The sequence below is a fragment of the Camelus dromedarius genome, chromosome 22 (assembly GCF_036321535.1).
Source record: "Camelus dromedarius isolate mCamDro1 chromosome 22, mCamDro1.pat, whole genome shotgun sequence".
Taxonomy (NCBI): Eukaryota; Metazoa; Chordata; class Mammalia; order Artiodactyla; family Camelidae; genus Camelus; species Camelus dromedarius.
In genome coordinates this window covers 35,013,906-35,041,646 of record NC_087457.1, presented here as the reverse complement: position 1 = coordinate 35,041,646, position 27,741 = coordinate 35,013,906, and the positions used below count along the sequence as shown (strand labels likewise).

The window sequence follows — 27,741 nt, the reverse complement described above, 5'->3', positions numbered from 1 at the left end:
CAAGGCAGGTCAGTGAGTTCTCTGCTGCCCAACAGCTCTTGTGGGGATGAAGGCACGGACTGTTCACGTGTCTGGGGGAATCACATCCTGGTCCTTCCGGGAGGATCCCTGGTACCTCCTTCGCCTTCCAGGCCGCGTCTGGGGACACTTCTGCCCGGTTCTGATAAGAACGTGCAGAGCCTGGGTTCCAAGATGGAGGGGCAGTCAGGGCAGAAACGCCAGCTTTCTCACCTGTCAGTGGAGAGCTGTGACCCTGGAGCTTCCAGGGTGACCCTGAATGTGGGAGGGGGCAGGGGGCTCGCAGTCCTCTGGGCACCCCGGCCCGCCCAGTGGGCTCCCGCAGACCCAGCACTGGGCTGGGAGCCGGGCGGGAGGGGGAAGCTGGTTGTTAGGTGCACAGACGCCAGGCGATGCCTGCAGAGGGCTGGAGCGGCCCACGTGCCCTCCCGGAGGTCACCAGAGCTCCGATGACAGGGTTGGACTCACAGAGGAGGAGGGAGGGAGGGGTTAGCGCCTTTGCAGGGAGGCTTGTGTAACCGCTCTGCCTGGAGCCCGGCCAGGGGGCCAGGGTGTGGAGCGAGAAAACAAAAGGCTGGGAGCACAGACCCCACAGGAGCCGCCCGCAGAAGTCAGGGACTGAGCTTCCCCTCAGCATTGGCTGCACCTCCCAGCGACAGTTCAGCACCCTTTCGTGTGGCTTGCCGGCTGGGAATTTCATCCCAGGTGACCTCCGTTTGAGGTCTGGAGAGCCTTGTAAGTAGGGGATTGGGACAGACCAGCTTGTCTGGCGCATGTGCGGCCGAGTGTGTAGGACTGCGGGGACGGCACAGATGAGGGGGGCGTGGGCCTCTGCCTTTTCCCCGCCTGCCCTGCTGCAGTGGGTCTCCTTGGACACGGTGACTGAGCGCCGAGCCGGAGGAGCCCCGGGAAGGGGTGGTGCCAGAATCTGAGGAGCATCCAGAAAAGCCGCCTTCGCCAGCGTCCACAGGTGAGTCGTCAAGGACCAGCACCTGCGGGAGTGCGAGACGCAGCACACCTGCTCAGGTGAGGCAGAGGGACAACACGGGTGATGGGGGAGTTACCTTTAGTTTCTTCTGCTCGTCAAAACTAACAGGTTTTTCTCCTGTTTTGGTGCTAACACATGGGATTCCTGTTCTGTCTCTAGGCCCGCAGCTCTCAACCCGGGGCGAGTTTGCCCTCCGCACCAGGGTTGTGGGGTCATGTCTGGAGACATTTGGGGGTCACTGCCTGAGGGGGGCATGCATGCCACTGGTGTCCAGAACATAGGGGTCAGGGAGGCTGCCAGACACCCCACAGGGCGCAGGACACCCCGACCATCCACGAGGTCAATCAAGGAGGGTTCATCCTCATTCGCTTTTGTGATTTCTTTTCCGGGGTGAACATATGGGATTCCCGTTTTGTTCCCAGATGTCCTCGACTTCTCGTCAGTCTGTCTCCTTGTAGCACCACTGTTCTGATTTGAGTATAAAAATAATCTTGTTCTGGTCATGAAATGGAGCTTTTCCTACAGATGAACAGGCAAACTGCCCATGTTCAAACAGCCTTACTTACACTGATCTTTGAGCAAGATCTAATATAATGGTAAATTTACAGCATGAAGAGGCTTTGGATTCATACTCAGCCAAGAGAGAAAGAGAACTCGTGCTGGCAGAAGACATCGTCCTGTCAGACACCGCGTTTTAAGCAAGTTCGACGTCTGCACACCCAGATTTCCACGAGCAGCAAACGTGGGCTTGGCATTCCACGTATTCCGACTCACGATTGCCTCCGCTGCTGAGCGCCTCGAAGCACAGAATGTGTTTGGACGGGGATTCTGCACCTAGAGTTCATGGATCGGTAGATCCATGGTTGACAGCAGGGGCTGTGGACTTGCAGAAAGAATATGCCACCCCCCACCCCGGGCTTGTGTGCGGTTGCATTTCCCCCCTCCTCACCGTCTGAATCGGTGATCAGAAAGCTATGGGAAGCCGCCCTCCTGGAGCGTGACGTCTGTGTCTGCATTCTCAAATTACATTCCCTTTAGTTTAACAGAAACACAAACCAGAGGGGAGAGCACTGGCTTCGGAACCCAAGTCCTCTCCTTCCTTCTGTGTTCACCATCCCTCCCACTGTACACTGATTACTTCTCTTCTGCTAAACAGTCAGTAGGAACTGCCTCAGGAGGTGGGGGAGACAGCACCAGATGGGGCCTCTCAGGAGGGGCTGGCTGGGGTCTGAGGTCCCAGATTGCCCAGAAGAAATGGCAGCTGGAAAGGTTTTGCGGTCAGCCCCACCCCAGCCTTCCCTCCCTCCCCTCTGCTGCCTGGACCTCCGGCTGCAGTGCAGAACAAAACCGCTGGTGGAGGTGGGGCAGCAAAGGGGAAGTGGCTGGCGGGGCACACTCCCAGGTGCCTGCCTGCAACTGCCGGCCTTCCTCCCCTCAGAGCCGCCGGCCTGCTTCCCGGAAGGGTGAGGGCAGAAGCTGGGAGTGTGAGGGGAACAGCAGCCCCTAGTCAGTGTCCAGCACTTTTGTAAACGCATCTGGGGCCTCCCTACCTCCTGGAAGGCCACAGTTTCAAACAGAGAGGCCCCATGAGTTTGATGCTGGCATTTTCCAAGTTTCCCTGGTACCCAGTTGAATCCTGGAGAGCAGCAGGAGAGAGGGGCTTGCCTGGCAGGTTAAATTTCCACATGTATTTATTGGAAATTGTTCAGAGCCCATTTTCAAACATTTTACCCCCACCGCCCGACTCCTCCAACTAATTTGTCACAGATGCATGGCTTAATTCCACAATTTCCAACTGGGAAAGACAGGGCAATAGCACCCTGCGTGCTGTGGTCTTTGCAAGGGTGTGACAAAGGGTCAGCTTCCCACGGATGAGCCACGTGCCCACCCAGGCATCCTGGAACTGGCGTGTGACCCTCTCCTGCCCCCTGCCAGGGCGAGGACCGAGGCAATGTGTCGTGTCGAAATTCGTACAGCAGTTCGACAGAGTGAGTGTGTACCCGCCTCACTTAGTGCTGAGGAAATGGCTTTGCATTTTGCATGTCATTTAAAAATTTTTTTTCCTAACAATTTATCTTTACTCTGAAAAGATCAGTCCATAATAGACTGAAAACGGGTAAACAAAGGAATTGATTTCTTACAAAAAACAGTTGGAAAAGCAATGTTTGTATAGAGCAGACACAAGACCTCTGGATCAGTGTCCCAGGCTGTAACCAAGTAGCGTAAACGAGGGGCTTGAGACAACAGGAAGGCATCCTCTCCCAGTTTGGAGGCGCAAGTCCACGAGGGATGGGGCACGGGCCGCTCTCCCTCTGCAGGTCCAGGGAAGGATCCTTCCTGCCTCTTCTAGCCACTGGTGTTTGCCAGCATCCTTGCATCTCCCTTGGCCGTGACCACACCCTCTGATCGCTTCACATGGCTTTCCTCTGTGTGTGGCTGTATCTGTGGCTGAATCTCCTCTTTTTATAAGAATGCTGGTCATAATGAATCAGGACCCACCCCAAGGACCTCATTTTACCCTGGCTACTTCATAAAGACCCTGTCTCCAAATACAGTCACGCTCTGAGGTCCTGGGGGTTAGGGTGCCAGCATATCTTTTCTGGGGGACATAGTTCAACCTGTAAAAACCTTTAAATTGGGGTTAAGCAGAATTTACTATTGGGTAAGGGTCCTTATTTATGCTTTTGAGGATTTATTACTTAGGCCTTTACTATGCAAAGATGAAAATCTTTGAAAAATTAAATCTTTGAAAAATTAAAACCTGTTTTGCAGTCACTGTATTATCAGCAGTGAGGTCAGTAACGCCGTGGATACCTGTTGATTTGGACTTTTTGTCCTGTTTAACCTTGCACATCATCAAAGCCACCACTGATATTCCTTATGTGGTGACAGCAGTGTGGTTTCAGACAGACTGATTCGACAACAAGATCTGTCCCTGTTCTGGGGACCCCCTGCCCCTCAGCAAGACAGGAACATCCCGAGTCCTGGGCCCCTGCAGCTGCGCCAGCACCAGCACCGGCACCAGTACCAGCACCAGGACCAGCAGCGGTACCAGGACCAGCACCGGCACCAGCATCTGGACCAGCACCAGGACCAGCACCGGCACCAGGAGCACGCTGGCAGGCTGTACCAGAGCATTTTCTGTCCTGCTCCGTCTTCCTACTAGGGTTACAGGCGAGCATCATGACTTTCCTGTCTGGAAACTTCCTCCAGCCTCACCATCTGAAGCAGGAATCTTGAGCAGAATGACATTTAGGGCAAGATCCCTCTCAAGATGCATAATCAGCACCTCCTCCCCCCAAGGGCAGAGTAAGCTTGAAAGTTAATCTTTAACTCACAGCTCAGAACATCTTGGGGACTGGGGTGAAAGTCAGGGCAGTGAAGGAAGCTCCAAGATGTCCTGGGACACCGATTTTATTTTTAACACACGGGTTCCTGTTACACGGAGTGTGGTTTTTGTGCTCATAAGCCTTCTTCATTTGCCCTCTGAGGCATGGATTCATTCATCATTCGTTTGGAAGGATAGTGTCATTGTAAACAAGAACAAAGGCTTTGAGGCCGGCCGGGATTAGAATTCTTGCTCACACACTATGAAAGAGCTACATCACACTCTTTGAGAGTTAAATTTCCTCAGCTGTAAAATGGAAGCAGCCCCCACCTCCAGGGAGCCCTGCGCGTGTGTCCACACCCATTATTTTGTGAACTCTACCTACACTGACGCAGAGATGCACTCTACACATTTATGTGAAGTCATACTTAATTGCAGATACCTTGCGCTAATACTATAAATGCATACCATGAAAATATTTTACAGTAACTCTTAAATTTTTATTTCTTTTCCAAAAGAACATTTACTAGGATCAATACTAATAAACTTAGTGGCCATTTAGTGACGGTAACACTTGCCCACTGAGAATTTACCGCCTCCTGATAGTCTGCAGTCTACTGAGGAAAAGTACCTGCGCAGATGCCCGCCGCCCAGGGCAGACCGCAGTGCGGGGCAGTGAGGGACAGGCGTGCACCCAACAAGGCAGCTCTTGTTCACTGAGTCAGCAGTTCCTGAGGAGGACTTCCCCCGTGACAGGGCTGGCCGTCCCAGTGTGAGGCTAAGAATACAGCTCTCTGCTGTGGTGGTCTAGTCAGGACAGCTAAGGCATTAGTTTAGGCCGGGACTGTCTCTAACATGAGATGTTTGCACTGACACAGTCCACCTGGGTGCACTGTTGATAGTGGTCAATGTTCTGTGAACCTGGGAGCATCCTCTAGTCTGAGCACAAGGTTCTCAGGCACCGGCTTATAAGACACTTGGAAAAACTCAGACACGAAGAAAAGAGCTTCCAATATTTAAGGAGTAGCTTACAAAAGAATGCAGATACACCCAGAGTTCATGAGAGACCTGCAGAAAATACTCAGGCTGGGGCTCGGCGAGTGCAGGGGAGCAGTGGGGAAGATGGCTTTCCTTTCGTACAATATGGATAGAATACTGAAATGCGCAGGGACTGTGGTTTCCACGCCGACACACAGATACTCTAATTAATTTTTCATGCCAAGAGACTCAGAGTACTTTGTAGCAGTTGGACCAATTCCTGACGGCTACTGGAATTTAATTGCTTTTTTTTTTCCTTTGGAAAGCTGGGGGAGTGCATGAACTCTTGTGGGCTGTTAAAGCTTGGGGGAAATTATCTGTTACCTGGTATTAGCACACGTAGGAAAACAATATCCAGGGTCCTAACAGGGCTCAGAAGGAGCACCTGGGACTTACCAGCCACCCCCCGCCCCCTCCTCTGGGTCTAAGTACTGGATGCATACAATGCAAACTATACGGGGCAGCACAGAGCTGGAGAGGTGAAAATATTTGCTGGAAATCACCCAAAGAGGCAGGGACAGAATTGGAAGTGCAAGTGTGAGTTGTGCTCCCCAACTAGGACTAAGAGCTGTGGCTCCAGGCGCATGGCTTGTCCTGTGGGGCGGGGGGTCGGTCATATCCCCACGTGACAGAGGTGGACAGTGAACACGGAGAGGGTAAGTGTCCAAAATTCACAAGACTTGCAGTGGTGGAACTGATGTTTGAAACCCCATCTGCTGAGTCCCAAAGCCCTGCTCTCTCTGCTGATCCATGCAGCTTCTGAGTGCAGTTCTGAGTCCCCTGAGCCTGGAACCCAAGTCCCTGGACCCTGCATTCAGGGGCCTGTAAACCGTCACTCCCAGGACGAGTCCACAGCTTCACTTCTATTTTTCAGGCAGATTCGTGCGGCAGTATATTTGCACACTTCCAAGCCTACCATGCGCGATCAGGCTCTCCCTAAAATATTTAGGATAACTTGTCTGTCTTCTTGACATTTTTAAGGTTCAATTTCAGGAAACCCAGAGGTCCCTGGCATTCGAATGAACTCCTCATTAAAAGCATGTAATGTTCCTCTGCAATTTCCATTGACTGTATTGGGGCCAGAGTGCATTAAAAAAAAAAAAATCTAAAGTCTGAAAATAGATGAGTTTGCCCACTCTCCTGTACTAGATGGTGGAGAGGTTGCATGGATGTTCTGATTCATTTATTTTTTCACTCCTTCTGTAAGTATTTATTGAGAACCTACTCTATGCCAAGCACTTGTAAAATCCAGCAGGGTGAAAGTTAAATATGACTTATTACCGGATCTCTGGAAGCTGGCAGAGTGGTGGAGAGAGCAGACCAGGACCTTAGTGGCAACGGCACCTGTGACTGGGAAAGCTGGGTGGTCACTGAAGGCTTATTCACAAAGCAGGATGCAGCTCTGGTGCTGTGGGTCAGTCCGACATGTCTCTTGAAAAGATGGGGTGGGGAGGTGCTGGGAATATGCATTTAAATCCCGCCCCCCCCCCCCGGACATCTTTAAATCATGGTGTTACAAGTAGTCTCCGTGTAAAAAAGGGATGCACTGAAAAGATCCTAGGAGAGTCTGGAAATTTCTGAAGTGAATTGGGTAAAATAAAATTGGAGCAGGATGGGAATTATTTCAGCGTCCAAAGTTCTGTTTCTGCTAGAGTGAACTGAATTTCAAGAAGTTATTTCCTGATAGTTTGCTCAGTTTCTGCCTCCTTTAACCCAAATCCTGATGTATTCTGCATAGCAACTGAATGAAGATTTTTTCACAGGATGTTCACAGGGTATTAACTCTGGTACTGAACACCCAAGGCCTCATAACATTGAACTGGCGGAGACTGTTGAAGGCAACATTTTTAAAAAGAAAAAACCTGAAAGGCTCAGGTTCTCTGTGCCTTTGGAAATTTAATCATTATTTTAAACAAAACCTTAAAAAATAGCATTCACCATCAGGGGCCCGGCCTTAACCAGCGCTGACCCGGCGGGAAGCAGCGGTGCGCAGGGACAGAGGGCAGTTGAGGTGGAAGGGCGTTCCATCCGGCAGGTCTTCGTGGAGCTCGCTCTTGACTGGCTCGAGGTTCGGAGCGTCCCTGGTTGCCCTTTGCTCCTGTGCCCCGTCCCCGCTGCACGGACCGGGTGTGTGTGTGTCTGTGTGTGTGTCCACGTTTCTAGATACAAGAACAAGTTTCAGCGTTTCTTCTGCTTGAATATTTTTTCTACTCTGAATGTCTTCCTTTTTTATTCTGGAGTCGGTAAGGATGTGGGCAGGTTTTTAACCACTAAATATTTCAACAATGCATCGTCCCTAATTTTCCAAAAACATACACACTAAATCCCATTATCGCATGGTTTTGTAAGGGGATGGGGGACTTGCTCGGACACAAAAGAGCTAGCTTTTGGCAGGGACCCCAGCGCGCCAGCGGGAACCCGTTTCTCGCTTCTTGGTGGGGTAGTGGTTGGATTCAAACTCAGTATCTACCAGGTGCCGCGGGGTCCAGCCCACAGCCCGCGCCCCTCCCCGTGCGCACAGGGACACGCCTCCAGTGGGCGCCGCTCCCCCGCCTCCAGCCGGGTTTCCGCGGGACCTCCTTGCGCCGGGAAAGGGTTACGCGAGTGGCGGGCGGGCCGGGACCCAGGGCCGCGCCGGCGCGCTCCACCCGGAGCTGCGCGCCCGAGAGCACGCGCGCCTGGCCGGGGGCTGCGGCCGCCCTCCTGCCCGCGTCCTCGCCTCGGGGCCGCTGGGCGTCTGGCGCGGCCTCCACGGACGCGGTGAGTGCCGGGCCCGCCGCCAGCACGGCCGGCCGGGGGCGCGCTTCCTGGGCCGGGGCCGCAGGGGACCCTCGCCGGTCCGGCTTGGCCGCGCCGGGGCCGGCGGGGCGCTCGGAGGCGCCCGGGAAGATGCACAGGTGCGCGGAGGGCGGCCGCCCCGCCCCCAGGCGTCCTCACAGGTGCGCGGGAAGAGACCCGCGCATGCGCGTCGGAGACCCCGGCGAGGTCTCCGCGTCCCGGGCTCGGGTGGGCGCCGGGGTGGAGGGCGAGGCGCAGAGCTGCGAGGTAGGGGCGGGCCCCGAGGGGGAAGGCAGCGGCGAGACGCCCCAGGAGGCGGAGGACGAGCGGGGCGGGGGCCAGGGGTGGGCGCTGATCGGGCCAGGGGTGGCCGCCGGGGCGGGGTGGGGGCCAGGATGGGGAGGCGGCCGGAGTGGCCCTGCTCGCTGTGGAGGTGTGGGGAGTGGGGTGGGCGGACCTCCGTCCCGCCCCGGGCGCCGGGTGGAACGGGGGCGGCGGCGCGGGGATTCCCCTAGGGCAATCCTGCCGGAAGCGGGTGACCGCCAGTCCCCGCGCTGCGCCCGCGGTGACCGCCTCCGAGGACACAGCCCCGGGGGCGCCGTGGCCACTGCCGTTCCCGCCGCCGATCGCGCCCCCGCGCACCGAGCCCAGCCGGAGCCAGCCGGGGGCGGAGCGGCCCGAGGCCCGGCGGGGAGGAGCCAGGCCCGGCGCCCCGCTGCCCAGGCTGCGCGCTCCTTGGGGAGGCGGCCCTGGCGCCGTGGCCACGTTAGCGGCTGGCTTGGCCGCCAGTTCCCCTTTCCGAGGGGCTGCCTGGGCCTTGCCTCGCGGACGGTCACAGCCGGGCCACGCTGCCCATCTGAAGGGGCTGCAGGAAGCGGGTGGGAGGTCCCTCCCCGACCAGGGACCTGGGGGAGGGGAGGAACGTGCCGGAGTTCGTGCGGAGGCACCTCGCCGTTCCTCCTCCATCTCCCTCCCTGACTGCCCTGGGGCCGCCGGCCAGGACCCCCGCCTCCCCCAGGGTCCCGCTGCTGCCCGGAACTGCCCGGGCTTGTGGGTGTGGGCTGGTGCTCAGCGAATGCTTTCTTTTCATCCAGGCTTCGCCCCACTGACCGACCAGACAGCCCGCCACAGTGCTTGTCGCCTGGGTTTGAACGTGCCTGACATCACGATGGCGCGGGGGCGGGAGTACTAAAAGGAGTAGCGTTTAAATAAAGACTGCGTGGAACCAGCCCACCGCACCGCGGGCTGAAGGTGCCTGGAGGGGAGGTTAAATGGTTTCCACAGCAGCAGGCCTCCCGCTGCCACCCACAGGGCGGGGGGTCCCCAGCCTCCCGCGGGGGGCTGGGAGCGGGGCCGCAGGGTCGCGCCAGTCCCGCATGGCTGCTCCTGTAACGTTAAGTAAGAAAGGTTTTTAAAAAATTCCACCACTTCTCAGGTTCCTACGAAACCACGTTCTCTATCTCCACCCACCCCCACATCTATTCTAAGGGAAAGGAAAAGAACAGATCAGTGCAATAGCTTTATTTCTACGCAACCCACTGAAAGCACTTTACAATCAAATTTTAAGTCCCTGCGCAGCCCCTCCACCGAGGAACGAGGCCACCCTGCCCCCGCCTGTACTCTGGCCGCCCCCCTCGGGTTCTCTTCAACCAGCAGTTCCTCAGCCTCTAATTAGGAGCCCTTAATGGATGCGATGTTGTCCTTGGGCGTTTTTCCCGAGCTAACGGTGTCCTGCTGCTAGAATCCTCCCCACCCTGAAGCGCAGAAGGGAGCTCTCCTCTTCTGTCTGACTTGCCCAGGACAAGTGTGGTGTCTGCACATGTATGGAAATCGGCATTCCAACTCCCCTTTTGGGTCTAACAAAGCAAAATTTTAATGAAATAAAGTCTATCCTGCTTTTCATGTCACTGCATGGCCATCAATGATAATATAATCAGAACGCAGAATGAAACACTTTTAAAGACTTGGCTTACAGGATTTAAGGCAGTCTTAGGCTTGGGAGGAGGGGAGAAAGCAGGTAAATGTCCATCTTAGGTCAGGGCGGAGCCGCCTGGGCGCCTGGCTTGCGTGGGCATCTTGCCGTCCTAGGGTCTGGGCATCCCTGTTGCTAGGGCGGCTTCCTTTCTCCCAGAGGACCTTGCCTGTTGCTGGCTCCAGCCCTGGGAGAACAGAAGAATCTGGAAATGCGGTGAGGCCATCATTCATCTCGGAACATCTTTCTTGGCAGCCTCCATGGCTTGATTTCATTTCGCTTGTTCTGATACAAGTAGCCGCGTGGCAGTGGGAAAGCAGAGGCCTCTTTCTAGCTGAAGGTCCACGTCCAGCGTCTTCGTCCTGGCCCTGAGACCAGAGGCTCTCCATGCTGTGGGGCCTCCATGCGGGGTCATGCTTCAGTTGCTTTCTGAGTACCAGCGGTGAGTTGTTGGTATTGATGGCTCTGCCGAGCCTGGAATTACATCGGCAGCTGTCATGCCCGCAGCCTCCCTCCATCTGAGGCGGCGGACCCCAGAGGATGGCTGCTGGGGGGCCTCGGAGCTGCCCCGGTGGCCGTCCCTGTGCAGACCAGCCACCAGCCCTGCCATCCTGCACATCTTCCCGTGGTGACTCCGGGTGAATCTGCCCTTTGGAGTTCAAGGGATTGTGGTCTCCACTGTGGCCTTGGTTTGAGTTTCTCTCTTGGAATTGCTGTAATTATGTGAACGTTATAGTGTTGGCACTGGCACATCTTCGCAAGATAGTTAATAATGAGCAATGACTTCTGGAATAAAGCGGAAACTTCCAGGAGTTTGCCTTCTGCCAACAACCCAGCTCCTGCTAGGAAGGGTGTTAAACAGCCTTGGGAGGTGAAGTCGTTGCATGCCTTACGCAATAGTCGATGGGTTAAAAATTAATTTTTCTTTCACAAACATTCATTGACTGTCTACCCCAGGTCAGGCAAAGTTCTGGGTGCTGGGAATACAGTGGCATTTAAAACAGACACGGTGCCTACCCTAGCCCCTTGCAGCTTAGATCCTAATAAGGCGAAAGTCATTGAAAGTATAATCACGTTACTTCAGGTGTAAGAACAAGCAGGCAAGTTCTCGGAGGACAGGAATAAGCCCTATGAAGCATCTGACCAAGGGGCTTTGAGTTGGGGTCTGAAGGGTGAGCACAACCTGACGGAGGAGGTCCCAGAGGAACAGGGCACAATTGAGAGTGGGAGGGAGGCCGGGAGGTGCCCCTGGACCGTTGTCGCAGAGGTGTGACTTTACCCCTGATTAATTGTGCTGTTTCCTCCATGAACTTGACGGAGCGTCACGCTTTCAGACTCGCAGCAGGACGTGGATTATTTTTACAGCACTGAGGTCCGCTGAGTCATGAGGACACTTGTTGAGGGGGGTGGTGTAGGTAGTGCTTGTGAGTCGGCGGTGACCGCTGCACTGCCGTCGGAGGCCCTCAGTGCTGTTTTCTGGGGTGTTGTGGTCGAGGGGCCTCAGAGCTCTGCCGTGGTGTCCGAGCACTGTCACCTCCTGCTCCCACTGCGCTGGCTCCCGGCGGCTGCACACAGCTCGTCCCTCTGACAGTTCCTCCTATGGTCGGCAGAGTGGTCATTTAAAGACACCAGTCTTACTAAGTTGTGCAGCCAGTCACTTCCCGCTGCCGTGGGTGCAGTCCACAACATGGGTAACAGGACCCTTGCTCCAGCTGGCATGATTGTTCAGTGATCAGCCCCACAAACTTAGTGGCTGCCGTAGACTGAATGTGTGTGTCCCCCAAATTCACATGTTGAGCCCCCGCCCCAGGTGATGGTATTCGGAGGGGGGCTCTGAGAGGTGCTGAGGTCACGAGGGTGGAGCCTCGTGAGGGCATTAGTGCACTGATAACAGAGATGCAGTTCTGCCACCGACTGGGAGCATGCAAGCGGTGGGGCCGGACCACCGGGTGTCGCTCTGTCTCTGTGGCCTCCCCATGTGCTCCCTCCAGCCCGGTGTCTGGTGTCCCCTGACCTCTTAGGTGTTGGCACCAGGAGTCCGAGGTGGGGTCCTCAGAGAGGAAGCTGTTATTACCATTTTCAGCGCAGCCTCACCTCAGCATAGTTGTGGGCGCTTAGGATGGAGAGGACTGGCACACGTGACCTCCGGAGGGCCGTCGTCACCCTGAGGAGAGCTCATGGGGCTCTGGACCGAGGGTGCGCCTGCACCATCTGGCCGCTGCTGGGGCCCGAACTGCCCTTCCTGCAGCTCCTGTGTGCGGCCCTCGGCCTGCCCCCCGCCCCCCGTCGTCCTCCCAGCAAGTTCTGCTCGCCCGTCCTCTGTCCGTCTGTCTGCCACACTCTCTTCCTCTGGGGAGCACCTCCAGGGCAGGCCTTCGCACCTGGCGCCTCTGGAGTGCACCTCCCATCTGCATCCTGCACGCGGTCACTGGTCACAGGCTTCGCCTGCCGTACCCCTCGACCAGAAGCCCCAGAAAGGCAGGGGTGCACCCAACCCGTGGGCCGTGTCTTGGGGTCTGCGTGGAGCCGGGCACGCACTGTGCTCAGCGGGGTGAGTGGCCCAGTTACTAGGACACTTCAGAACACAGCGCTGGCCCCAGCAGCGGGCGTCCCCCCTGGAACGGGAACGGGCTCTCCACGTGCTGTCCACTGGTGTCTCCGGGGCCTGGACGTGAGGCTGCACGCCGTCCAGTCCCGGGGCGAGTGAACCAGTGGAAGGTGAAGTGAAGAGCCGCTCGGCCACGTCATCCTGACTCAAGGCCTGCGTCTCCCGAAGGCTGGTGCTTCCGTGGCCTGAGCGCGGGGACAGCACGGTGAGGGGAGAAGCCTCACCCTCGCTGGTCCTTTGGCCAAAGAGGACGTGTGGCCAGTGTAGGTCAGTGTCACGGGATGGGACGGGACAGGGACGTCACGTGGCCGGTGGTGGAGCCGCTCGCTGCTCCGCGGAGGCGTCCCCTCCGCTGTGTGCTAGCCCGTCCCGCTGCACGAGCCCCTCGCCTGGGCCGACTCCTGCTCTCCCCCCGCGGGGGAGATGGAAGGAGGAAGTCAGGGGAAGCGCTTTTAGCCGTGGAGGTGACCACCTTCGCGTAGAAGTCAAAAGGGAAAGATCACCTTCATTTCTCTTACGTCAGACAGACCGCTTGGTGATTGGTTTTTAGCGCAAATGTTCTTACCATTTATTAAATCGGTGAGACCTTATTAAGGGGTTGATACTTTGAGGGAAAACATTGAGGTGGAAGATACAGGCCCAGTTTATGTCGCAAATGAGGTGAAATTCCCGTGAGAAATTTAAAAATGAACTGTAGGCGACTTCAGGCCCTCGGTCAGCATCCCAGTCTCCACGAGGGCTTTTGATCGGCTGACCTCACAGGGCCTCCCCGTGGCCCAGGGTGCGGGTGGTGGTGGCCTCGGGGCCTTGTCCCCGGCTGTGAACTTGGGGTGCTTGTTGTGGGGCCCCGGGAACTGCGAGGGCGCTCGGCAGCAGCGGGACGAGGGGCTTGGGGGTGGGCGGCGTCTGCTCCGTCCTGGGGGTGGCCGTCTCCCAGGGGCACTGGCGGAGGCAGATGTGTCGCGCGCTAGGCTCCAGCCTGGCCCGGGAAACCGCGCCTTCTGCGGTGCCGCGGGATTTGCAGAAACCTTGAAAATGGTCGGATCTTGGACGTGTTCTCAGTGTGTTTTAGGTTTCTGGAGTTGAGGTAGTGCCGTGGTGGGTGAGACGGGTGGGGGTCCTGGGACCTGGAATCTAACTCAGCCTGACACCACTGTGTCCCTGAGCAGGTGGTGAGTCCCGTTCCTGCCCCGACGCCTGGGCTCCACGCCTTTGAAGCCATCGGAGGAGCCGCGTTGTCCTTAAGAGGACCAGGCCCCTTGGACGGGCCCGGCCCTGTGGACCCCACAGAGCCCTTGCTCCCCGGCCTCTTCAGTTTCTAGAACTGGTCAAGCCTGTTTCCACCGCCAGGAGTTTGCTCTCTGTTCTGTCCGCCTCTGTCTGGCTAACTTCTCTCAGAGGAGACTCACCTGATCCCCGAGGAGAAGCCAGGCCCGTTCATCATTATCCTCAGGTCCTGTGGCTCTCACCGTGGTTTGTAATTGCACTGGAATTCACATAAGCGTGGCCTAGATTTGCCTTTGTCACTAGACTGCAAGTCTGGTTCCTGCCACTTTCCGGGACCCAGGGCACTTCCTGGTGCACCACAGGCGTTTGGTATACATCCGCCGTAAATAAGCAAAGGACTGGAAATTGTTAATTATTTATCAGCGTTAACCGGACTTTCCCAGACTGAAGAATTGGGCGAGGGGTGGGACTTGTTTAATGCAGAGAGTCTCTCATTTCTGACTCCAGCTTCCCACTGGCAGGACCTGATTTCAGTGGATGCACAAAACAGACTTATTTTAAGAGAGTTAAGTTTACCCAAATATTGCTCAGAATTGGGCCTCAGAGCTAGAACTTTCCGGGCAGTAATGCAATTCCAGTGCCTCTTTCCAGGGTCTCTGATTCTGTGTGTGATCTTAGTGTTTGGCTAAGGCAGTAATTCCTGAACCTGAGCCACAAGCAGAGGCTCATGTTTCTGCTGCAGAATGTTCCCAGCTTGCTTCCCGAAGGCCCTTCCGGAAGCCTAGCGTTTAACTTGGAGTCTCTCCTGCGTGAATGCAGATTTACTCTCAGCCTTTTTCCTTCCAGTTCTTCAAGGTCTGTGATTCTGGTGACCACAGGACCTGTTGCACCTCCGGTGGCGTGTGACACATACGCATCCTGAGCACGCCAGCAGTGCCCTTCGGCCCCCCTGCTGTAAAGTGTGGTGACTCCAGGTGCGTTGTGACATCACCAACTGAGGACCGTCTGGTGGGTCACAAAGCTCTCTCCCTGCGGGTATCCAAGTGCTGGAATTAGAAGCAAAGGTCTACGATCTGAAAACCAGAGCGGATCAGCAGGTCTGTTTAACAGATTTTTGCGACCTGGCTGTCCAGCTTGATTAGTGTCAGTGTGATCTCTGTACGTGGGCTTCATCTTCCCCAAACAGCCTGGAACTTGTAACAGCCAAGGGCATGGGGACACTCGTGATGGCCACCACCCTCGGTCACAGCCCCTGGGAAGCTGGCCGCAGAGTGGGGCGCCCTCCTCAAAGTATGAGCGTTCCACTGAACTTCTGAAACCCGGGGCAGCGGGGGGTGGCCCTGGGCGTTCCTGTGACCAACCAATTTCGTGAACAGATACAAATCGGGCTTTTTTATGGTCTGATGCTCATTTTTTTTGGTCTTTTGAGATGAGTAACTTTGTGTCCTGGGCCGTCAGCTTTTTCTCATCTCTTGAGTCAAGATCGTGGGGAGCCCTCCACCTGCCCTCACGTCCGAGTCGTGCTGGCGCTGGCCGGGGCCCAGCTGCTGGGGGCTCTCATGGGCTGGGAATGGCGTTGTTCTCGGGGGTCGGGTCTCACGGTGCGTGGTTGCGCAGAGTGGGTCTTGTGCTGGTGTAGGCCCTGTGCACGTCTGTTTAATCCCCGCGGTGACCAGTGAGGCGGGTTCTTGTCTATGGTCAGAATCATGTCAGTTTCCGGGGATGGGAACCCCACTTGTGGTCCCTGAAGCCAGAAGCGGAACTTGCCTACCTCCCAACCCCCAGCTGTGGCCTGACTGTCCAGAGAGCGTGGCCTCTCTTTCCATGTCCTGCATTTTTGCTCTGTGTTGGCTTTGCTTTCTTCTCCTGAGGACACGCTTTGCCTCGATTTCAGCTCCCTGACCTACCGGTGGAAACCCTTCTCCAGCACCGACCTGAGGCCACGTCACTGCGGCAGGAGGACCTGCTGGACGGGGCACTGGGAGAGCGGGGCACGGTCCTGGGCTGGACGCGTAAAACCCACAACGCTTTATGGTTATTTATTGTAGCAAATGTAGAGCCCAGGCATAGGTTTATAGCAGATAATAAAGCCCATCGCTAGTCCAACACCCAGAGACAGCCACGGCCCCTTTTAAAGAATGTTGTGGTGCGCTGTGCATCACGTTTCATTGAGAACACCCTAGTGTACGTCGTTCTTTGTGTAGCTGAAGAGCTTGTTTTGGAAGAGTTTCTAACCTGGGTGTCTTCAGACTTGTTTATCTTAGTTTCCCTGGTCAGTGTTCATTCGTTCACCGTCAGTCTAGCCTTTCCCGGTGGCTCTGCAGGACGCATCCCTGTACCGAGGTTGAAACGATTGATGCATTTCCATGAATTCCACATCCTCGTGGAAAAGGATGCCACGTATGCACGTGAGGCTCTAAAATAAGACCTTCTGTGCAAACAGACTGCACAGTAGCTCACCCCGGAAGTGAGGAAGGCAGTGCCAGTCACAGCAGGTCCCTGGGGGCCTGAGCCTGCGGATGAGCAAGATTTCTGGCTCAGAGGAGGGCAGGGGGCTCTGGGAGGCAGAGGCGCCAGGGTGGAAGTGCACAGGGACACCTATATGGGTTACACACACACACACACACACACACACACACACACACACACTGCATGGGCCTTCCCAGGGTGTGGTGGCCGTCTGTGCTCCTGCTGGAGGATGGAGAGGCGTTCGAGCAGAGTGGAGAGTGGGGTGAGAGATGAGGGTGGCGGAGACAGGGAAACAGATGGCACATGCCTCATTTACCAGCCTAAGGAGTTTGGACTTTGAGAATAGCTGTTACATAAAAGCTTTCTTTAAAAAGGAATTTCTTAGTAATTTTACTTCTCCCAGAAGGTTCACCGCACTGTCATTCCCCTAAATCACGCCCACCCGGGCAGAGCAGTCGGAGCCATCCCCTCCACGATCTTCCCTGCCGCCTCCATCTGCTTTACTCTCAGAACAGGGTGCGGGCAGATGCAGTCACGAGAATTCTGCTCACAGGATGCGCCGGGCAGCCGGCCAGACGTGGGGGCTCTGTGGGCATCCGTCATCCCAGCAGGCGGACGCAGCAGAGCCAGCTGCTTCCCGGTCAAAACTGGTGACGGACAGAAGGACTCCGGGCTTCGGGCCTGGGGCTTCACAGCGTGGCCGCTGGAGCCAGGCCGCGGGGCCCCTTTCTGGGTCCTCCACCTTCTAAGAGCTGGGCTGGTGGGTTGTGTGACGTTGGTGAAGTTCCATCTCATTTCCTCTTTGGAAAAGCAGGGCTAAAACGGCGTGACCCCACAGAAGGGCTGCTGGCGAGGGTCCCGTGTGTCGGTGACCATGGTGCCTGCAGGGCAGACGGAGCAGGTGCGCCTGGCTCGTCACCGCTCGGGCACTCAGGGCACCTTACAGCCCAGTGAGTCCTAGACACGCGCTTCACAAGGAGGAAGTTAAAGCTGCAGGATGCGGCCTGGTGGAGTGGGCTCCGGTGAACCTCGCTTTGCCTCCTGAAGGACATCACTTACCCACTTAAGTATTACACACACCAGACCCCCACCCACCCCTGAACCTCACACAGCACACGGCCTAGACCTGGCTTTGGCCGCAGATGGACACCAAGGGTGTGAACTCCCCGACATCAGCACCCGGCTTCTAGCACCAGACAGCAGAGCCCCTGAAGTGGCATTTAGACTTGTGGGTGTCGCTTCTTCATGGCAGCTTTGGACCGTATCGTCGCAGGCACGCCGCTCTGATGGTCTTCCTGGGGCTGTCCCGTGGCACAAAAAGTGAACGAGGACCCTGGAGTGAGGTCAGCGGCTGCCCTCCCCAGCCTTGTGTGTGCAGCTCGTTAAATGGTGCCCAGAGAGGAAAGAGCCCTGGAAAGCAGCATTTGCAGGAGCAGCCGAAGCCAGTGAACACATCCTACCACCCGACAAGTGCTGAGGCCCCTGCGAGGGTCCCAGACTCGATGAAGTGCCTCCGCTTTGTGTTTTCTTTGCGAATTAACCCCGGGCTCAGTGGCTGTTCACCGTGTGGGCAGAGGGGTTCTGGTGGTGGTGGGGGGGCCTCAGCGGGCAGGGCACGGGGACTCTGGCGTCACAGGCGTGTGGCTGGACACGCGGACGAGACGCTAGACGGGCGAGGACGCTGGGGAGGAATGCCTTACGAGGCGGTGGCAGAGTGCGCATTCCTGAGTCTGCTCATCACTTCAGGAAGAAAGCTGCCTTCATTATTGGAAAGGGAGAGCTCCTTTAGCAACCTCTAGCATTACAATGAGGCGTATTTAATTTTAAATCATCTAATGTCCACATTATGTGTGTACATAGTGTCCACATTAGGACATCAGACTCAATCCTTTTTTTAAAAATTGACATTAATAGTGAAGAAATTCATAGAAGGGGCTTTAGAAAACCCCACTTAGGCACTTACAGTGTCAAGAAGAAATGTGTGCTCTTTGGGGGAAATGCTCCCTAAGTTACATTTAAAGAAAGTGAGTCCCTGTTAAAATTCCCACTGCAGCCGGGAAGGGGCCTGTTAGCACCACTCCGTACCTCCCCCGACGTGGGCCGCCCCGTTACTACGTTACTACGCTGGGCTCAGGTGTTGTCTTCCTCGGTTGTGACAGGCCCCAGAAGCTGGGCCCAGGGGAGCAGCCCTCCCGCCGCCTGGGTCAGGCGCGGAGTCCGGTTATCTCACCACCACCAGGGCGCGCCGCGCGCAGAACCCTCCCGGAGCCTCTGGGGGCAGTTCTGATTCCAGGGCCAACCGCAGAGCGGGGCGGACGTCCCTCCGGAAACCGCGGACTGCCGGTCCAAGCAAGTCCACACCTAACTGTCTCGGCAACGTGGAGGACTGTGACACTGTGGGCTGACTCTTCCCCACCTATCTTAAGGCCAAATCAGAATAATGGGTTATTTGGGGAAGAAAGAAAGATACAGCTATTAATGTCGAGTTCCTTTAACACGTTTGAACAAGGAAATGGCCCATCTACGTGGTTCCCTCTCTGGGGGAATCTGACCGTCTGTCCTGCAAGGTGGGTGGGGGCCGGGACCTGCTTCTCTGCAGAACCGTCCTTCAGAAAGCGGCACTGCAGGGCGGCCTCCCAGCTCGTGGACCCAGCGTCAGTGACAGATGGCCTTGCCCACCTGACAGCATTCACCCTGGCCGATGTGTGGTGGGCGCGGACCCCTGACCGGGTCGCTGGGCGCAGAGCCGGCAGTCAGTGTGCGGCCGTCACGGTTGGACTGGGTGGGACTGTGGCTGCGCCGGCTCCGCCAGCCTGCTCTGTGGCCCACGCCGGGGGCACCCGGGGGCCGGCGAGAACGGGGCTGTGTTTGTTTCATCGTGGAGATGAAGCCTCTGCTTGCTGAAGCGAAGACAAAATACTTAGTCTGCCTGGTTCTCTCAGGCTTTAGGCTGATTCTGTGGCGCTTTTAAAACACAAGTTCCAAACTTAGGCTTTTAAAACATGTCCCATCCTGTGTGTTCCTTTGGGTCTGTGATGACTTCCGTGAAGAGGAGTCTTGTGGGTTGGGCTGGGAAGTTCTGAAACCCTTTTCCAGGCCAAAAAAAGAAAAAAAAAACTAGTTATTTTTCTGAGCTCCAAGGTCTTTTCTACTACACGAGTAAGTGTGAAAAGAAAGAAGCAAATAAGGGGGCCGGTTCTCTGACTTTATTTCAGACATTTAGGTTCATGTGCATATTGGGGTAAGATACGGAAATCTGTCTTAATTTTTATCAAATTTTCCCTTGAGTGACTCAGCTAAAAAAGCGCCTCCGGCATTTTGGGCACACGCCAGAAACTTTGCTTATAAAATCTGTGCAGGTTTCCAGTTGTCATCACACCCCCCGTCGCCGGGGGCCAGCGTTCACTTCCAGCTCACTGGACGCAGCCTCGGCAGGGCCAGGGCACAGCTGAGTAAACACACGAGCCCGGTGTGTCCTGCTGGCGTCCCACGGTCAGTGTCAGCCCACCCCAGCATCCTCCACGCGGCTCCCACGGGTCCCAGACAGTGCCCTGCGCATGCCGAATGTGCCCAGAAGGTTATGGCTAAAGACTTCTGGAAAAGGGAGAGGGAGGGGGGTGGGGGGAGAGAGAGAACTGAGAGTCTTGAGTTTCCACCTCAAAGACTCTGATTTTTGAGGATACCGGGAAAGCTCTTTCAGTAACAGGAGCAGGAAGACGGGGCCTGGTTCAGGTGTGTATTTACACACGCACACACGCAGACACACTCAGCGCAGAGCGTTTAGAGGGGCCAGGTCAGTATTAAGTGTGATCAGCAGAAATTCAAGAGCAGCTGAGGGGTGGGGGAGGGGGTGGTTAAGTGTCACCTTCCCCACCGCGCCGGAGCGGTGACCCCCTGCACAGTGACGAGAAGCCTGAGCTCTGCGTGGTGCAGTTTTCTGTCTGCAGTCTCTTCTGGAAACCCAGAGCACAATGTGCTTCCTCTCTTTACACGAAGCCCCCCTCCCAGGCCGGGGAGTCTCAGTGAAGGCTTTGCCAATTTAGGGGATATTTTATTGTTTTTTTAAAAACACCTCGTCTCCAGGCGCTCACACCTGCCTTCACCGTACCTCTGTGGGCTTTGTTTTTTGGCTGTGTTTCGGTTTGGTCTGGGTGCTGGGCCTTTTCTTTGGCCACGGGTCTGCTATTTGGGGAGTGGCTTCCCTGGGGTTCTGGGAGACGCAATTCCACGGATGAGCAGTTCAGACAGACTTCAGAGTTGGAGCCTCTGAGGCCAACTCCAGAGAAGAGCCCTCAGCACCCTTCTGCAAATATCTGTTGTGACTGAATGTGAGACACTTGACTAGAAATGACTTCAGGAAAACTCACATAATAAAACAAACAAGGTTTCATAGACCAGTCGTGCTTTCTCGCTAAAAGTCCTTAATTTTACATACATGTCTCACCGGGTTGAAAGTAGGAAGTGGTGGAGATCTGACTGCCGTCGAGCTACCAAACTGGCGGTTTCCTGGGGGTCAACCCAGTGTATTTAAGGCTGAATTGGGTTCCCTTTATAGGCCTTCAAACTCAGGAGGAGCTGTTCTTCATACCTAGATACCTAATAATCCGTATGTCTTATTCACTGAGCTCTCCAGCCCTGAAAAGGCAAAGTCCCTGTTCCCACCAAATCTGAATCCTGTCACCTGTAAGTTGTGGAGGGAAGTGTGGTGGGTGCCACGACACCAAATAGCCCTACTGTGAAACGCAAATTCCAACGGCCTCTCTCTCTCTCCTGTAAACAGGACGTGGAAACACCTGACGCCCGACAGAGGAAGTCAGAGCCAGGCTTCTGATGGCTAAACGAGGCGGGCCGGTCCAGCGTGCGCAGTGGCTGTGTTTCCCTAACGCCCACCTGGCCGGTGAATTATGCCCGTCTCCACCGGTGACCGTCGTGGTGGCAGACACACCAGGGGAGCCGCGCACACACGAATTCTCCAGCTGACCATTCATAAACGTTAATCCCGAAGCGAGTCACTCAAAAAAGAAAGCTCCGGAGGAGGGGGGGCGGCTCTCTGTAAAACACGGAGTTAAACTCAGGATTGGAAAGTGTTGACCGCAGCCTGTCTCCGATTCGTTGGTCCTCGGAGGCAGCGATGTGGTGCCATGTGGAGTGATAAACACTGACTCAGGAAGGAAGGGCACGCGGGGCCCTGGTTCCCTACAAGTACCTGGCCGCTCAGTTCTGCGGAGCAGGACCTGCAGATAGAGCGGCGGCTGTGGCTCCAGGGCTGTCCCGCCCACCGACTGAAGCATCACCGCTCGGCGGGGGGCTGAGCCACAAAGACCCTGGCAGGCCGCCGCCCGGCGGTAGCGCAGCTGGGTTCACAAGTTCAGCCGAGAGCGCGCTCGAGTCGATACACCCCTTTCGCTGGAGAGGAGAGTGGGAGGGCGCGAGGGGAGCGGCGTGTGAGCAAAACCGAGCGTGGACACAAGTGAAATCTGATCGCGCGCCAGGAAAAGCGTGCGGAGCCAGAAGCCCCAGAGGGGCGAGCGGCCCGAGTTGGGCGAAGCCATGCGGGGCTGCTGAGCGCGGGCGGCGGCCGGAGAGAGCGCCCCCATGGAGAACCGGGTGGCCCCCTCCTGCGTCCTCTACCCGGGGGACGACCACGGCCGCGGCGCCGAGCCCGGGCGCGCCTTTACGCAGGGAGCGTGCGGCCAGGCCGGGGACCGGGGCGGCGTTCCCGAGGTTCCGGGAGAGGGCAGCCTGCAGCCGCTGGACGCGGCCGCGGGGGAGGGCGCTGCGTCCCCGGCGCAGACACCCTGCAGTCTGAGCGCGTCCCTGTGCTTCAGCTCCGGGGACGACTCCCCGCCGCAGTCTCGCGCCTCCGCAGCGGAGGGCGCAGCGGCCTCCCCGCCCTCGAGTCGCAGCGGCCAGCGGGTGGTGGAGAGGCAGTGGGAGGTCGGCAGCGCGGGCGCCGCGTCCCCTGAGGAGCGCACATCCCCGGAGGAGCCCGAGTTCCCGGAAGAGTCCGTGTCCCCCGAGGAGTGCGCGTCCCCGGAAGAGCCCGCGTCCGCGGGGGAGCGCCCGCCGGCCGAGGAGCCCGCGTCCCCGGAAGAGCCCGGGGACTCCGCGCCCGTGCCCCCCGGCGTCGGGCCGGAGCACGGGGAGCCCGACCTGGTCATCGAGGTGTCGGGCCGCCGGCTCCGGGCGCACAAGGCGGTGTTGGCGGCGCGCAGCGACTACTTCCGCGCGCGCGCGTCGCGGGACGTGCTGCGGGTGCAGGGCGTGGGCTGGGCGGCGCTGCGGCTGCTGCTGGCCTACGCGTACAGCGGGCGCATGGCGGGCGTGCGGCCCGACAACGTGGCTGAGGTGGTGGCCGGCGCGCGCCGCCTGCAGCTGCCCTGCGCCGCGCAGCGCGCCACCGAGGCTGTGGCGCCGCAGCTGAGCCTGGCCAACTGCTACGAGGTGCTGAGCGCGGCCAAGCGGCAGCGGCTGGCGGAGCTGCGCGACGCCGCCTACCGTTTCATGAGCGACCACTACCTGGAGGTGCTGCGCGAGCCCGCCGTGTTCGGGCGCTTGTCCGGCGCCGAGCGCGACCTGCTGCTGCGCCGCCGCCTGCGTGCCGGCCGGGCCCGCCTGCTGGCCGCCGCGCTCGGGCCGGCGGGGGAGCGCGCGGGCAGCCGCCCGCAGAGCCCGTCGGGGGACGCCGAGGGCCGCGGCGACGCCGCCGTCTACTGCTTCCAGGAGGCGGCCGGCGAGTGGCGCGAGCTGACCCGGCTGCCGGAGGGCGCGCCTGCGCGGGGCTGCGGCCTGTGTGTCCTCTACAACTACCTCTTCGTGGCTGGCGGCGTGGGGCCCCCGGGCCCTGACGGCCGTGCGCGGCCCTCGGACCAGGTCTTCTGCTACAACCCGGCCACCGACCAATGGAGCGCCGTGCGGCCGCTGCGCCAGGCGCGCTCGCAGCTGCAGCTGCTGGCCCTGGACGGCCACCTGTACGCCGTGGGCGGCGAGTGCCTGCTCAGCGTGGAGCGCTACGACCCGCGCGCCGACCGCTGGGCCGCCGTGGCCCCGCTTCCCCGGGGCGCCTTCGCCGTGGCGCACGAGGCCACCACCTGCAACGGCGAGATCTACGTGTCGGGGGGCTCGCTCTTCTACCGCCTGCTCAAGTACGACCCGCGGCGCGACGAGTGGCTGGAGTGTCCGTGCAGCAGCAGCCGCGAGCGCTCGGCCGACATGGTGGCCCTGGACGGCTTCATCTACCGCTTCGACCTGTGCGGGGCCCGCGGCGACGCGCCCGCGGCCGGGCCGGCCGGAGGGGTCAGCGTGCTCCGCTACCACTGCCTGGCCAAGCAGTGGGGCCGCTGCGCCTCGCACCTGCGGCCCCCGGGCGCGCCGTCTGGCCTGCAGCCCTTCCGCTGCGCCGCCCTGGACGGCACCATCTACTGCGTGAGCCGCGCAGGCACTTGGCGCTTCGTGCCGCCCGCCGACAGCGAGCCCGGCGGGGACGCGGGCACGGAAGGCAGCTTCGAGCTCCAGTCGCTGCGAGCCCCTCCGGACGCCCGGGGTGTGCTCTTCCCGTTCGTGCTCAACCTGCCCGAGAAGCCCGACAGAGGCGAGGAGGGCTCCGCGTAGGGTGGCTGGGGTCGCCCAGGCGTGTCCCTCTGCGGCCCTGGGACAGGGGAGGCCCCGCGGGCCGAGATCCCAACAGGGAAGCTGGAGTTGGGCCACGGCAGTGGAGGCGGGGAGGGAGAGTTGTGGGGTGGGCGCTGCCCACGGGGTCACTGAAACACATAGACGGTAGAAGCTTGTCGCGGGGCCTTGAAGACCTTTTGCAAAACTGTGTTAAGGTCCGCTTCGCTGATCTGCACTCCTCTCGCTTTGCTTCGCTTAGTGGGGTGGATGGTGTAAGACGAGGAGTGTGTGCAAATACGTACCCTTACAAATAACATACAAAACACCTGAGAAAGAGGAACTAGGATGCAAGATTAAAGCTTCAGGGTACAGTGGGTGGGGCCCGGAGTGTACCGCGGTGGACTGGTTGTACCCAGCATGTATTCGGGGTGTACTGGGGTGTCCCAGGGGCTGCTGGCAGAGTGGCCAGGAGGCCAGGCTTGAGTTCTGTGGGTGCAGTGTGGCTCACTGCAGGATGAGAAGGCGCCAAGGCCCAAGAATTGAGGTCCTAAATTAGGCCAACGTGAACTATATTAGTGGAATCACTGAAAGAGGGTCACATGTCTTTTGGCTTGAGGCTTCAAATTATAACTGGTAAGTAAAGCTCTTAGACGTAACTTCCACGGGTTCAGTATTTTCAAGTTAAAGGGTGGTCGTAGTTATGCTCGCTGAGAGGATAACGACGTGCTGTTATTTGAGTTTTAATCTCTGGTGACTGGACGTTTGCTGCAGAGCATGTCTTCAGGGGGAAGCTGGCAGCAGACGTGGGTGCTGGTCTGTTCCAGAGGGAGCGCCAGGACCACCAGGTGCACTCGGCCGTTTTCACGTTTTAAATGGGCTCAGGGAGAGTAGTGTTCCCCCCAGAGAAGGTTACAATCTTTTCTGTTTGAGAGTTCTAAAGGGAAACCTGCATGCACAGTTTGAACCCACTCCCTATAATGTTCTGAATGTGAATCCTGCGATTCTGATGAGGGAAGTTCCATTTCTGCAAGCATCGTTCTGAGAAAACGTGGCAGAGTGCCAAGGAGCAGGTTGACCTATGGGGAAGTAACGTGTATTTAACATGTAGTTTAGCAGGTAAGCTACATTTTCCTAATTGTGAATGCCAAAATATCTTAATAGAGTTAACTTGAAATTAACAGGGCACAAGGACCCACCCCCTCATTTGTTACAGCATTTTACTTTCCAAGTAGGTATGGACGGGGCTTCCTGTTTATTAAGATTTTTACAATACAGTACCCACTCATCAACAGAGGCAAACTGATTTGGATTCTGAGTCCAATCACTTTTTTATTACAGTCAGAAAAGCACACGTGGAACGTGACTGGCGAGTAAGAAGGTGAAGTCACGTGCACCTGACTGGCTGACCCGTGAACCCAGTGACGGGAGTTTAGCTCTGTGCCAGTCCGGGGGTAGATGGGAAGTAGGTTATGCTTTTTAGAGGGTCTGTGGCTAGGAAAGCCGTCTGTTCAGCGTGGTGAGGAAGGACGCCATGGATCACGCCTGTGCTCCAGGACCAGGCGGGACCATTGCAGCCCGAGTGCGTCCTGCTGACTTGTGTGCCTGCCCACGCCTGCTCTTGCCAGGAGACGGTGTCTTCGCAGCTTGGTTCATCATCTTAGGAAAGGAAAACTGGCCTCATATCACCCGACTTCTTTGGCTTCTTTGTCGCAGTCGACTGGAGACATAGTTGGAGAAAAAGAGTTCAGATCCAACAGAAATAAGTGATGTTCTTTTAAAGACATGAGTGTTTCTCGCGGCCGGACATTTTTACTCTGGAATTTCAGCACTTTTGCTAAAACTTCCATGTGAAATGGAAACAGGCTAGTATTGTTGTTCCTTCAGTATCAACCCCATGAAGTATCATCACCGTGATTTCACTTGGGAAATCATTCCTATGATGTTTACTGTTTAGAAACGTGAACGGTGGAAGCGGGCTTCCCTTAAGAGGGTGGGAGTCGTGTTAGACGCCGGTGGACAGCTGAGTGATGGCGAGCCCAGCCGGAGTGCTGTCTGTTACTTTCACCCTTTGGTTGAATGTCTGTATACGCAGAGCACCTCTTCCTCTGGGAGCTGGTCCCGGAACGCCTGGGGTTTGTCAGCCTGAAATACCCGAGGAAGCCTAGAGTGGAGAGGGTGCAGAACCTTAGAGACCGGGTTTCTGATAGTGACATCACCGAGAACAAGCCCTGAGGACCTGGCGTGCCGTGAGAGCCAGATCGCTTTGCTTTCCGGGGGCAGTGCCTGGGGTGTGGGGCCAGGAGGGTGTGCACCAGTTAAACACGTGGAAAAGCCACCCCACCCAAGATCGTTGGTTTGGAGGACTGCTGGGGGGAGGGGCAGGCATGGCCGATACTGGCCGCAGCTCTGAGGGTCCCAGGAAGCACCTCGTTATGTTCAATGTGAAGCGCTAAGTCTGCTTGCAGCTCTGTGTGGGGAAACAGGGCAGAAATACTCCTGATCTTGGATCAGTGAAGAGTCAGATGAACCTAACACACTGAGGATGGCCATCCATAGTTCTCACGAAATTAAGCAGTGCATGCGCACTGACACATCCGGACCCCGGAAAGAGCAGCGGCATTTTAAGGGGAGAGTGATATTCCGGAAAGCTTCCTCTTGCGGTTAGCTGACCAGCCGTGACTTGGGTATTGTCAGTTGGGGTTCATTCAGAGCCCAAGGGAACAGGGCTAAGATGCCTTCATTTTCTTTCTGTCTTCACTCTTGGTCTTGGGACCCACCCAGCGCCAGCTTGGACTCATGGCTGCGTTTGGAACTTGGTGACTTGACTTCTGAATCTGTGGCCACACCTGTTTCTTTTTCCTTGAAGAGAATGAACGCTGTGGGAATTCGTTGGCTGCTGAGTTAAAACTCCTACCTGGATCAGTTTTGCTGCAAATACTTACAAACACGAGTCACCTGCTCCATTTCTGTTAATTTCTGGTGACCCCTTAGTGATCCTGGTAACCCCTGTTTAACCCGCCGGTCTCTTGGGTAACTTCCTGAGAAAGATTCTCAAATGAGATGTTTTTGGTTCTTTGCCTTTCCCTGAGGTTCAGATGGTCTCAGGACATAGTCTGTGATAACACCTTCCTGGGCTGAATGTAAACAGAACCACTGTTTCGTATTGTCTTGCTTTAGATGCTTTCCTAGCTTCCAAAATGTTTTATCTTGGTGTTAAAAAAAAATCAGAGTTCTGATTTCCCCCTTCCCTCTGCAGTGGCATTATTCCAAGAAGATGGTAGGGTCTGAGGTGGAAGTGCGCACGCGTCCCGGTTGCATCCACATTCCTGTCGGCGGCGCGTTTCTCCAGGCTCTCCCCGTCCAGGAGGGTGCCTGGACCACGTGGCGCCAGCTCTCCGCGCAGCCGCGGGCAGGTGGGCACTGTCTCCGTGCTTGGGGAACTGGTTTGAAATGAAGGGAAATAAAAGGCTCAACGTGTTCTCATGCGAGATGAAAACTCCCCCAAGGCTTCTTAAAGCTCTGCACGGGCCCCGGAGCTGCCGGGGTTAAAGACACGTCACACCCGTTGAGAGACAGCCCAGGCGGCTGACACTGTCTGCGCCGCGTGCGGATCAAGGCCCGGCACCTATCCCGTAAAACCGTGTCTGTCTGTCTGTCTGTGCCAAGATGAAATAAATCGCTGGGTGATGCCAGTGCTCCTGAAA

The 27,741-nt window shown here is 57.0% G+C and overlaps 1 protein-coding gene across 9 annotated transcripts; it reads left to right on the top strand.

Moving 5' to 3' along the window:
* Positions 1 to 18: 18 nt before the first annotated feature.
* KBTBD11 (kelch repeat and BTB domain containing 11) lies at positions 19 to 27,741 on the top strand. Of its 9 annotated transcripts, none has more exons than XM_064477616.1 (3): positions 7,988 to 8,132; positions 14,804 to 14,931; positions 21,207 to 27,741. In XM_064477616.1, the coding sequence occupies exon 3, from the start codon at positions 22,022 to 22,024 to the stop codon at positions 24,035 to 24,037; it is 2,016 nt and encodes a 671-aa protein (XP_064333686.1). In that variant the 5' UTR covers positions 7,988 to 8,132; positions 14,804 to 14,931; positions 21,207 to 22,021; the 3' UTR covers positions 24,038 to 27,741. The 9 variants fall into 9 exon arrangements, 6 of the variants coding, with proteins under 6 accessions (XP_064333685.1, XP_064333686.1, XP_064333687.1 ...); XR_010377386.1 differs by lacking the exons at positions 7,988 to 8,132; positions 21,207 to 27,741 and adding exons at positions 13,661 to 14,183; positions 15,852 to 17,989; XM_064477614.1 differs by lacking the exon at positions 7,988 to 8,132 and adding an exon at positions 13,661 to 14,183.

Coding starts and splice junctions, on each gene's coding strand:
- KBTBD11 (XM_064477615.1), top strand. CDS start 22,022: ATGGAGAACCGGGTGGCCCCCTCCTGCGTCCTCTACCCGGGGGACGAC.